The following is a 13124-nucleotide window of genomic DNA, read 5'->3' as shown; positions in this document are numbered from 1 at the left end:
TCTAGCCAGAACGGTCAGCTCTGAATTGGTTCTGCTCCGTGATTTCGCTCAGTGTTTCAGCTCCGTGATTCAGCTCATCTCAGATGGTGGCCGCGTCTGGCTGTGCTCTGATGTCCATCGATCCCACCTTTGTCGCCAGTGTGAATAGTGGGTAGACATGACAGACGACACAGCGATTTCTCCAAGCAGCTCTTTATTTTGTAAGCTGGAATATAAACTGAACAGCAAACAGCTCAGCCGGCCTGCTTTTATAGGCAGTTGGCTGTCAAACATTGTAGCAAGAACAACCCAGGGTTTCCCGCCTAAAATAACTGACGTGGACCTGAGTGAAAACTACATACACAATACTCCTGGCGGCCTGAGTGAGAACTTCAATACATAACAGTCACAAATGTCCAGGGCAGGTTGTTTGCCCCACATTTGTTGCTCTTCAGAAGGCAGCAGTGCAGCAACACTGCAGATATATCACAGAACAACTTATAAAGGGGAATGATGTGTGGTCCACTATAAATCCACCTCTTAATGCACTATTACCGCATCAACTGCATGTTGTAGAATGCACCTGCGAAAAACCACCACCACGGCAATTCTAGAGCAGGGTTTCCCAAACTTGTAGTCCAGAAACAGCTGGAGACCCATGTTTGGGAAACCCTGTTCTAGAGGGGACCCCAAATCCTCTTCAGATGCATAGGCATAGCCAAAGGAGTGCAGGAGGGCTCCTCTGAAATATATTCGGAGTCAAGAGTGGATTTCATGCTCTTTATTTAGCTCATAGTAGTGAGGAGGAATGGAAGTTCCCCCAAAACTGCTTTATATACATTATTTACACAATGGGACCCATGTGATTGGCTAATTCTGGGATTCTCTAGCAGGCCAATCAGGTTGCGGATTCACTTCCACCTGGAGCTGGATTGGGTGGCTCCTGTGGACCAATCAGACTGCTGCATTCTGGATCCTATTGTTCTAGGACCAATCAGACTGCTGCATTCTGGATCCCATAACAACAACAACAACAACAACAACAATTTATTATTTATACCCCGCCCATCTGGCTGGGTTTCCACAGCCACACTTGGTGGCTTCCAACAAAACACTAAAATACAATAACCGATTAAACATTAAAAGCTTCCCTAAACAGGGCTATTGTTCTAGGATCAATCAGACTCACTTCTACCGGGAGCTGGATTGGGTGGCTCCTGTGGACCAATCAGACTGCTGCATTCTGAATCCTATTGTTCTAGGACTAATCAGACTGCCGCATTTTGGATCCTATTCAACTCAGTACTCCTATTCAACTCAGTACATAACAGCTCCCAAAATCAAGTTAATAAAAAAACGCATACCTAACTGAGGTTCCTCCACCCCCTGCGCGCGCGCAACATAAATCCTGGCTACGCCCATGTTCACATGTGTTATTCACAGCAGGCATTAATGAATGCAGTTGAGGCAGCTGTCAGCCGCAGGAGGCCGCTTGACAACCGCCTAGCGATTCCCCAATGGCCCGCGAGGGGACGGATTGAAGTACAGTAGTACTGCGTGGGGACAGAATCAGGAGGCGGAACGCTTTGGCGCGGGAGTTGATTCCCGGCCGGGCAGCTTTGACTGAGGCGCCGCAGTGGCTGCGGGGGAAGCTTCCGTCTGACGCGCAGCCGCGGCGCCGGGGTTACGGTCGGCGTCGGTTTCGGTCGGCGGGGGGCGCCAAGCTGCGGAAGATGTTGCTGGTCCTGTCGGAGGAGCATAAGGAGCACCTGGGCTTCCTTCTCCAGGTGGAGAGCTCAGGTACGAGCTAAAAGACCTTCGGGTTAGGATTGCAGCCCAAACCTACCCCCTTTTTGGGGGTGTGCGCATTTACCTGGTGAGACATCCCACCGAAGTCAACGGGGCTTGCTTCTGACGTGAGTTAGACACGGGTCAGGATTGCCCTGTCGGTGTTAAGCCCCGTTTCTTTCAACGGGATTTGCTCCCAGGCAAGCGTTTAGGGGATCGAGCCCTAAAAAGTCAAAAAACCCAATTCGAGATTAGGGGATAAAAGCTGTAGTGCTTTTCTTTCTTTCTTTTTAGGGGTGGTGGTGGCAAATAACACCTATTAGTTTTCCAAATTTTTAACAAACCAACGCCAAGTTACATCGAATTTGATACAATGGATAAAACGCTGCAGCCCTAACCCCATTTATTTATATGTCAATATTTGTGTAGGTCAGCTGCATGCATACACAAACACGCACACTGTAAAAACCATTTAAAGAAATTAAAGCAGGTACCCCGCCATGACTGAAAAGGCTTTTCTTGAATGGTCGGCATAGGAAAAGTTTTCAGCAAATGCTGCAAACATTTGGGCTGAGTTAAGGCCATTGAATTCAGTGGGATTTGCTGTCTTAGAAGACATGGTTGGGATTGCAGCATTATCTTCAGTGGCGGACTATGGTCTTTCAAATTTCAGTGGCATCCTGGGTGATGCCAAAATTCGGCATCTCTCTCCCCCCCCCCATCCATCTCTCACCCTCTGTGGCATCATTGTGGCAAAGGTAACCACCAACCTTCTGATCAGCAAGCTCAGTGGTTTAGACCACAGCGCCACTCATGTCCCATTACAGTGGTGCCTCGCAAGACGAAATTAATTCGTTCCGCGAGTTGTTTCGTCTTGCGATTGTTTTCGTCTTGCGAAGCACTGATGCACCCTGGTACTGTATTATGAACATTATTACAGTACTCCTTTTATAATGGGATAGCGGGCAAAGCACAAAGCGGGTCGCTCCCCAGCAGGAGGAGTTTCCCCAGCCTGGAGGATCTGTTGCAGGGAAGAGGCAAAGACACCCCCTCCCTCCTCCCCACGAAAACAGCCCCCCTTCTTCTGTCGCCAAGCCTTGCCGCGTCCTCGCTCCGCCAAACCGCGTCCCACATCAAAGCCCCAGCCCGCTCCTCTCCCTCTCTCTCCACGAGGTGCCAAAGGAAGTTCGAGCCCAGGAACCGAGGGCGGACGCACGAAGCGCCCAGCGCGGACTCTCCCTTGCTCCCCCTGTTACCTTGTGCCACGCCGCCAGGCTCCCCACAGTCTCGGCAGCTGCTCCCGGCTTCTTCCCACCCCCGCAAAGGCGCCTTCGCGGCGGCCCAAGAGCAGTGGATGCCTCCTCCTCCTCCTCCTTGGTCCCCCTCCTCCTGCCTTCGCGCAGTTAGGGCAAAATGGAGCAGCCACGTGGGGAGGGGGAGAGAGAGAGAGAGGCGGCGGCGCGGAGACCCAGCCAGATCCGCTGGATCGCAGCCCACCTGCCTCCTCTGTGCCCTCTCCAGAAGAGGATCCCTCTGCGTCGTTCTGCTAGATCCCGCTTCTGTTGCGCCCAAGTCCGTTATTTGTTCTTTGGCTCCTTCTGCAGTCTTTCTTTCGTGCGCTTTTACGCACACGCTCTGTCTCCGGAGTCTCTCTCTCTCTCTCTCTCTCGTATCGGGTTACTCTGCTCGGAACTCAGGACTAATTGTCATGCTCGTGCTCCCGCTTGGAAGAGATTTGCTCCCGCTCTTTTCTTGCCTTACGTTCATTTGCGGAGCGAGACGCTCTCCTTCCCCGAGGCTGAAACTGGAAAAGGTAGGTCGCTCCCTCGCTCGCTCCCTGCCAGCCCAGTTCCCGCTTCAAACTTGGTACAGTATTACAGTAACGGTTTTAAGAAAAAGGAAACAAACTCGCAAGACGTTTCGTCTTGCGAAGCAAGCCCATAGGGAAAATCATCTTGCGAAGCAACTCAAAAATCGAAAAACCCTTTCGTCTTGCGCGTTTTTCGTCTTACGAGGCATTCGTCTTGCGAGGTACCACTGTATATCATTGTGGTACCCCTTGTGGTGCCTTCTTGGTTTGTCGCCCAGTGTGGGCACACTGGTTGTGCTCCCCTAAATCCACCTCTGTTATCCTATACAGCACTTAAGGGTAGTTATACCAAACTGATACAGTTTGCACAATAATTCTAGCTTCATTTCCCCATCAGTACTGCAGTTGTATGTAATAGAAATCAGCACTGATTTGTGAATAAATTTGTTCACTTTACAAGATGTTTCAGGTTTGGGCCTGTGTGGAGCTGAGACTCGCTTCCTCCCCACCTCTATATGTTTGCTTTATGCATTTTATGTGTGAGCTTATGATTAGCTACAGCTTTTAATAGTAAATATTTAAGTAGGACTTTTGAGTGTTTCACATACTTTATCTTAGTAGTATTAACAGTAGCCGTATAACATAAAAAGGTAAAGGGACCCCTGACCATGAGGTCCAGTCTTGACCAACTCTGGGGTTGCGGCGCTCATCTCGCTTTATTGGCCGAGGATGCTGGCGTACAGCTTCCGGGTCATGTGGCCAGCATGGCTAAGCCACTTCTGGCAAACCAGAGCAGCGCACGGAAACGCCGTTTACCTTCCTGCCCTATAAAGGTAAAGGTACCCCTACCCGTACGGGCCAGTCGTGTCCGACTCTAAGGTTGTGCGCCCATCTCACAGCTTCTGGGTCACGTGGCCAGCGTGACGAAGCTGCTCTGGCAAGCCAGCACCAGCACAGCACACGGAAACGCCGTTTACCTTCCCGCTATAAAGCGGTACCTATTTATGTACTTGCACTTAAGGGTGCTTTCGAACTGCTAAGTGGGCAGGAGCTGGGACCGAAAGACGGGAGCTCACCCCACTGCAGGGATTCGAACCGCCGACCATGCGATCGGCAAGTCCTAGGCACTGAGGTTTTACCCACAGCGCCACCCGCGTCCCGTCCCACCCTATAACATAGGTCTTTATTATACCGCTCCAAGGCAGTCCAAGGCAGCAAACACGCAGCTGGGCTGTGACCCCAAATTCATAGAGCAGAGGTAACATTTCAGTTAATAACTTTACAGTTCACATTCTCAGATTCTTAACTAGACGTTATTGGGCAGGCAGGTGTGGCTGTCACTGGCATGTATCTCCCTGTTAAAACAAGCTGAGACATCATCTCACTTGGTATTTCCCTGCCACAATTCACTAGCTCCTCCTGCCTGGTAGTGGGGAGATGTCGAACGTGGTGACATCATATGTTCTCAGGCAAATAATTAGAGATGGGGGTCTTCAGCCCCATGTCCCCTGTAACAGTGACTAGGTATTTATATATTTTTAGTAAGCAAAACCTATGTGCCAATCAATAAATAAGTGGTTTATGTAAAATATTATAAAATACTAATTTTTAAAATAGAGATTAAAACACATAATAAAATTATCCAAATATAGGTAAAACCATCAATCCTTAGCTGCTACACAATGGAAATCTCACAACTGTAATAACAAAAAATGCATTTCTTTACATTCACAAGGACCAGAAATTTAGGATGCACCCTTTAGTACTCTGTCCATTCCTGCTGACTTTTACTACCATAAAAATTGCCCTGTGTTTACACATATGTACATGTTAGTAACACAAAGCATTTCTTTCTTTCTGTTATTTTGTAGAGATAAAAACTTCATTAAAAATTAAAAATAATAAACATAATAATAAAATGCTTATGCAAAAAAAAAAAAATTGCCCTGTGGAAATTAAAAAATGTATTCACAATTTACTGTAGGCTGAGATAAGCAGTATTAAGTTGAGCTACTCCTAATGAAGTCTGGTTTTCTACAACCAAGCCATCATCTAGTTTCCTGGTTCTGCAAACAAATCTTTTTTTTCTTTTCAGTTGTCAATGAATTTGGCCGTATTGCGCTGGAGTTCCTAAGAAAAGGCACAAACCCAAAAATCTACGAAGGAGCAGCAAGTAAGAATTTGAGAAGTGTGATTGAAGGGCAGTATTTTCCAAGGGCCTTGAATCAATACACTGCTAGACATCGGTCTAATTCAGAGATAACAGTGTTGGTCCAGCAAAACTATATGTTGGACCAAGAATAGCTGTGTTTTCACACAAAGGTAAACTAAGGTACTTGACTCAGTTAACCAAACTGTGTGCGTTGCTCCTAATGACACTTGCTTCGCTCCTCCCATGGTAAGAGCATGTATATAAACCAGGAGGGGAATAGCTTACTGCTTTAGCCATGCCTGACATTGTGGTTTGTTTAAAGCAGGGATGGGAAATCTTTTTGGCTCCATGGGTCAGATCCTTATCAGCATCAGCCTCAGTGACCAAATTTGAAAGGTGAGCAGGGCCACCCACCTGTCAATTACACTGTGTCATTATGATGTCACATGGTTGACAGATGGGCAGTCAAAATCCTTTCCTGGAGTGATGTTAAAATGAGGCAGGCGAGAAGCACTTCAGAAAGCAATTTGCCTTGTTGAGGGTTTACTGATGAAGAATTTTTTGGAGTCAAATAAATCATCATCTTTGATTTGAATGGAACATCATGACACCTGTAGCTTCCTCCAGTTATTACAAAGCAGCAACAAAATTGAAATAATTCCCTGCAGATTTGTCAGGCTGTAGTACCTGTGTAAGCTCAACTGAAATGAACTGAGCTTTCATTGGTGCAGATGCAACAGCTAGCGGGTTGCTGATGTACAAGTTGATCTGTGCCTTTAGAAAACAAATGGTGCCGCCCTACCACTGTTTGCCATGAGAATGTAGAGGAGGAATAGTGGCATGTTTGTTTGTTTGTTTTTAAATAATATTTATTACTTTTCCAACAATTTAAACACTACAAAAAATAACAATACAATACAAAAACACTACATAACACTAACACATTAAACTAACAAAACAAAACAAAAACAGTTTAAAACACATCAAATAATTTCAGTATCTTATCTTTCATTCACTTATTTCCGCGACCTCCTCACACCTCCCTTTTTGTATTCCACTTCTGTTAATTGTTTCAGCAATTCCTTTCCATCTTCCTCTGTTTTCTGTCCTATAATTATCTTAGCACATTCTAACCTTATTTTCCCTTTAATACTCTATTAATCTATTTATACTTACTTCCTTATAACATTTCTACTAAAGCCATATAACTTCATTCCAACATGAATAGTGGCATGTTTGAATGCTTCTATGTGAATTTTTTTTCTTTTAGACTCCTTCTCTCAGACACAAGTTTTCCACAGGTGTGGAATTTTGACAGAGGGAAACATGGAATTATGCTGTCTCCAAGTGGCGTTCTTAAGTGGCACAGTCCTTGGAGCACTGTGTCACTTACTTTTCTGAACATATAGGTTGGTCCTGGGTCTATGTTGTTTTTCTCAAATATTTGTTAAGATGATGCTTGTTTACGTTTTTTTCCTGATAGATTCTAAAGAGACAGCAGTTGTAGTACAAAATGCATCAAAGATTAGTTAAGTCTAGAATACAAGCACTATTTACTAAGGCCTCTGATCTCCCATAATCGTCATGTACACAAGTGGAATATTCTAAGCTAGAGGCTCTTTTTGCCTCTACTTTCCATTATTATATACCATATATAGTACAAGGATATGCAGACTAGGTGTGCTTAGATTTGCAACCTATTTTTATTTGAGATTTATTTGCATGTATATTGTATTGGACCAGATCCCTGTTTGATGTTTTCTCATTCCATTTTTCAGGAAAACTTAATGTTAGTAGTGAAACAATTCAGCATGGTGTAGAAGGATTAACATACCTTCTCACTGAGAGCTCAAAACTCATGGTAAGTGTAACTCACAGTGCTCTTAGTGAGCTAGGCAGATGCTTTGAATTTCTTACTTTCTTGGATATGTGGGTTGGGGGCAGTGGCGGGGGGGGGGCGGTAAATAAAGGTCACAGTTACAAGATGTGGTGTTTTAGATGAAAGCTCAGAAAAAATAGTGCAAACTCCTATTTTGCTGCATCCTCCTTATAGTGTTGCCAACTTCTTTTATATCAGCCCCTTCTGCTGCTTCACCTGCTGATTTCTACCAATGTGGGGTGGAGGCGGTGAGAGAAAGAAACACTGACAGGACCAAGACTTAGTGCTACTTTGGATACCAGCTTTCAAAAAGATAAAAGCCATTTTATAAAACCTTACGTATATTAAGAGGATTAAATCTGAAAAATTCAGTCGGTTTCTTCTGTATGATTAGGTTTATATTCTAGTTTCTGCCCAGTGTATCAAAATCATCATCTGACCATGGATGTCATAAATGAGATGCACCATATACACATTTGGAATAGGAGGGCATGTACACATGGTAAACTAGGGGTAATATCCAGTGTTAGATATAGAATAGAGCTGTTCAAACAGGGTGGATTTGATTTAAATCGATTTAAATCATAATTTAAATCACTAGTCAGTAAGACTTGATTTAAATCATTTTTTTACAGAAAGACTCATTCTTGCTGGTATAATCTTAATATTTACAACCAGATGAAAGTTTCATTTTTGGAATGATAAATTTTCAGAGTAGTTTTTACAGTTATTTCAAAAATTACTGATTTGGTTATACTATTAGAAATACAATTTTTTTAAAAAAATCATTTATTTTTATTCACCCTGCATTCAAATCAGTGGACATAAATAACCTTAGAGTATGCTTTAATTGGATACCACCCAAAATTTCTGTAAATGGTGTTGCATTATGAATGTTGTGAATTACTTTCTTTGTCGGCCTCTGCTTCCTTTTTCTATTTGGTATTAATAGACTGCAGTTAATCAATTCTTACTAAATGATTTCCTTTCACACATATTTCACAGTTGGAAATGCAATCCTTACACCAATTTACAAAGACTGTGGACAGAGGAAGGGCCATCGCTCAGTGGCAGAGCATCTGTTTTGTATACAGGCTTAATCCCAGGCATTTCCAAGCAGGGCTGGGAAAAGGCTGCTATTGCCTGAACCCTGGTGAGCTGCTGCCAGACAGTGTAGGCAATCTGGAGGCAGATGGACCAGTGGTGCAACTCACTATATGGGAGTTTCCTATGTTCATAAGTAAAACAGTTATAAAGGGATTAGGGGTTGCTTGTGCGTAAGCGCCAAACCGCTCCAAGCTGAGTAGTTGGCTAAAACTTTCCCTGACCGGACAGCCTTTACTTCGTGGCTGCCTTAATCACTGGCAGAATCCGTCAGTGGGCGTTTCCTGAACTTCTTCCAACATAAGAGCTCCTTGACAGAAAGTCTCCGCCTGGATTCCCTGCACGACAGCTTTCTACGCAGAGTGGGCGTCCCCAGGGGAGGTCCTGAGCTCTCTCCGCTGGTCTCGCTGGAAGCGTCCCTGTGCCTTCCCTCCGACTCCTCCTCCTTCCCTTCTTCCTCAGCGGAAGATCTCCCTCTTTCCCTGCTGGTTCCTTCCCCTAGCGTCTGAGAGCCTCTCCACCACCCTGCTCTCTGATGGCAGTTCCCTGACAACAGTAATAGAAGCAATCAGGAACTCAAACATTCTATTTTTAATTTTTAGATATCAGAGATAGATTTCCAAGACTCTATACTTGTACTAGGATTCTCTGAAGAATTGAATGCCGTATTGCTTCAGCTGTATCTTGACAATAGGAAGGAGATCAGAAGTATTCTTACTGAACTTGCACCGAAGCTGCCTAGTTATCACAGTCTTGAATGGAGACTAGATGTGCAGGTAAGGGTGAAAAGCTTTAGTTTATAGTGTTGTTTACATTTGGCATGACACAAACTGCAAAAGGCAATGGTTTCAAAATTGCAGCGGTAGCAGTAGTATTATTCATACACATTTTTGCATACAGTTATTCATGATAGAACAGTAGAAAACGACCTGCACAGTTAATTGCCCAGTGATTTACCAGCACAACACAGCCTACTTAGGCTTCCATGTACTTTGAAGCTGTACTTTAATATTAAGACAGAATTTACCATCTCTGGATCAGAACTAGCTCAGACAGTACGCCAGTGTTCTGTCTGGTTACAGACAATTGTATTGACATTTTATGGAACTGGGACATTGATTTTGAAAGCAGCAGCTTGTTGCTAAAATTTGCCATTAAAAAAAAATTGGAAAATTAAATCAGAGGACATTTAATAAGCTATTGAAAATGTAGCTTAATAAAAAAAAATTAAAACAGAATTAAGAAACTAGGAAAAATGTCAACTTTAACAAAGCCAGTAAGAAGTCAAGTATGCAAACTAGTCTGTATAATAAAAATCAGCAAACAAATTGTGTGGAAAGTTATTTGTGAGCTAAGTGCAAAGGTGACTCGCATACATGTGCAAGCACATAGGTGTACACACACACCCCTTAAATGTTCACTAACACCTTAAGCATTTTACCCTGCTCTTTAGCTGAAAATCTTCCAGAATATCGTACATAAGGTCAGTAAAAGCAAGAAGGTTCCCACCTGCATATGTAGGTACTCTCAAATAAGTCCCCCAACCATATGAAAGGGCTTGTGATTTTCCTCAAATCTTCTCATCTTCCATATCCTCCTTCCCACCTCCTTTATGTTACTGACTCCATGCTAGTATACAGCCTTTTATGAACCTGTGGCAACTGTAGCTGGCCAGGCAGGTGAGGGGAACACATCTTTAGTGATCCATGTTCCAACCTTCCCTGGGCTGAGTTTAGTCTTAAGCAAGAAATTGCCAACCAAAGGCACTAATCTGTTTTTGAAATGTTTATCCATTTCATCTTGTTCCTCCCACACCAGAAGAGGCCTAATAGGGAGCATTTCATGTGGTTAGTCAAGCTCAAAAATAACACTAGTTCCTGGAAACCCCCCCCCCCCAGTTTAGTTTATTTGGTCTACAGGCCATAAACTTCAGATACAGCATAGGGTTATCAAGACAGCTGCAGTGGGGTGGGAGACTATTTGCATGTACACCAGTTGTGCCTTTTAAAATAAGAGTGTTACAAAATCCACGAACAATCAAAAAGTAATATTTTAAAAATGCAGGCAATTTGACTCAAAATTCATCCTCTCTTTGTGGCCTAGTTTTGATGGCTACGGCAAGGAACTTGGCTATATTTTCAGTAATCATGGGGTTGGAGTCTGCCATGAAAATTAAAACATAAAATTAATCTGAATTCCCCAAGTATAAGGAAAGTAGTGGGGAAGTAAATCCGGATCTTATATTTCTATAAGCATTACAATATAGAAGAAAGTTTTCAATGTAGGCAAAGCCTATTTACCTTTGGGGATTTCGGCTGCCCCTGCCTTTGCTTGATAAATATGTCGCTTTTTGCTAAAATTTGTTTATAAAAAATTTAACCCCTTTGGCTATTTACTACCCCATCTTCTGCCACTGGGATTAGAAAATGCATGCAACTAGTAGCATTAAACAGAGATTTCTAGATCTCAATTTATAAATTTCATTAGCTTGGGCAAAAGGGATTTCTCCACCACTGTACCCTGTGTCTACAACCTAGCACTGATTTTCTTCTAGACACAGAAGTGTATTTTCAGCAGTTAGGCTCAGTGCTTTGCCACCAGCTGTTATGGAAGTTCTATTTACCTGGCTGCCTTGGCATTTAAGAATTTGATTTTGCAAAAGTGGCTCAGTTGAAACATTATCCCATGTAATGTTTATATAAGACCCTGATTTATTTCTCCAGTATTTCCCCTACACTTGGGGAACTCCAAAACTAGGCAACTACTGTTAAAGTAAAGGTGAGTTAGGAATCAAAATTGTTGGTATTTTAAATTTATTTTTAAGATATATTTGATTGTTCATGGGTTTTGTTATATTCTTACTTTAAAAGGCCAAAATTACAACAATGAAGATAATAGTGTTTGGTTCTTATTTTAATTCTTAACCCAGAATATCAATTGTCCTTCTGAATCAAGGGGTGGATATCATAATGTAGTAGGTACACACTGTAAAATATATCTACATTTCCCTGTTGAATTATGAATGCTGAGAATTAGAATGCTTTTGTTAATGGCTATTCTTAGCACATCTCTTCATTTTAAATCTCACTGAGTTTTCTTTTCCTCACCTCACTATTTACATAGCTTGCTAGCAGAAGTCTGAGACAGCAAATTAAGCCTATTGTGACTCTGAAGCTCCACCTTACTCAGAATGGAAACCAAACTACTCAAATATTACAGACCGACCCTGCAACGTTGCTTCACCTGATTCAGCAACTGGAACAAGCTTTGGGAGAAATGAAAACAAATCATTGTAGACGAATAGTGCGTAACATCAAGTAGTATTTGCCATCTCAGTAAACTTATGGAAACCAGTGTCGCCAAACAACAGTGCGTCTGGACCAGTCAAAAACTTTTTCTCGGCCAAGTTCTTGAGACTGCATTTAAGGGCTGAATTTGCTTGGGTGCTAATCTAGTAATAATGTCAGATGCAAGTTAGAATAATCATCATAATCTAACCAGACATCAATATTAGTTGAACATGTGAGCTTTTCTAATTTTATGTACAGCTGCCTTTTGCATAATGTGCTGTACAGCTTATTGGTATAATGACCAAACATTTTTCCTTCTTATCTTTTCTGATCTGAATAAAGAAGCATATACAGTAATATTTTATATGTATTTGTATTCAGGCTAATTTCTTGTAATTACTTTTTTTTATTTTGGGGCCAGCCGCTACTCATACAGAGGCGAAATTCTTCATCCCCTAAGTGCTGGCTGGTGTTACTATGTAAAAGGAAATAGCACCAACCTATGGTCAAAATTGTTGTTGTGCTTGAAAAAGCAACCATGTTTGGTTCATACAGGATGTCACCTCCTGTGCGTGAGCTGACTTGAGAAGGATGCCCTTGGATAACATCACTATACCGAAAAATATTGCGGTTGGGGATTTGCTAGCTTTATCTATGGTATAAACACCACGTTATTCACGGAAGCACACGGGCAAGGCAACTGGGACTGCTCACATGTACAGGGAAATGCATTGTTATGAATCAAAGCACTTAACAAAAAAAGTGCCACCAACTTGCACAGATTGTTCAGGAGGATACTATGGTCACAGGGCTGGATTAACCATTAAGCAAAATAAGCATGTGCTTAGGGCATCTACGGAAGGTACTGAAGTTTTCCATTGCCAGATTTACCATGGACCATCTGGCGTAGCTAAACCAGGTTCCACAAATAAAGGCTCCCATGATAAATGAAAAAATTGCATACATATATATGTGATAATAAAAATAATACTAAGATAGTAATACTAAAAATAGTAATAATAGAGATTAATGATATACCTTAATCTTGGGAACACAACAAAATGTAGAAATTTGCTTTCATATATTTTTTTAACATTAATGATCACAAATTGCTCAGCAGAG

At 42.6% G+C, this 13124-nt stretch overlaps 1 protein-coding gene across 1 annotated transcript; it reads left to right on the top strand.

Annotated features, from left to right (window-relative positions):
• Positions 1–1605: 1605 nt before the first annotated feature.
• COMMD2 (COMM domain containing 2) lies at positions 1606–12366 on the top strand. The gene is made up of 5 exons (XM_079978327.1): positions 1606–1779; positions 5673–5750; positions 7508–7590; positions 9315–9488; positions 11836–12366. The coding sequence occupies exons 1-5, from the start codon at positions 1713–1715 to the stop codon at positions 12031–12033; spliced, it is 600 nt and encodes a 199-aa protein (XP_079834453.1). The 5' UTR covers positions 1606–1712; the 3' UTR covers positions 12034–12366.
• Positions 12367–13124: the final 758 nt, after the last annotated feature.

This window comes from Podarcis cretensis (assembly GCF_951804945.1).
Source record: "Podarcis cretensis genome assembly, chromosome: 5".
Lineage (NCBI taxonomy): Eukaryota > Metazoa > Chordata > Lepidosauria > Squamata > Lacertidae > Podarcis > Podarcis cretensis.
Note: the sequence above shows the minus strand (reverse complement) of the source record. Positions and strands in the feature narration are given on the sequence as shown.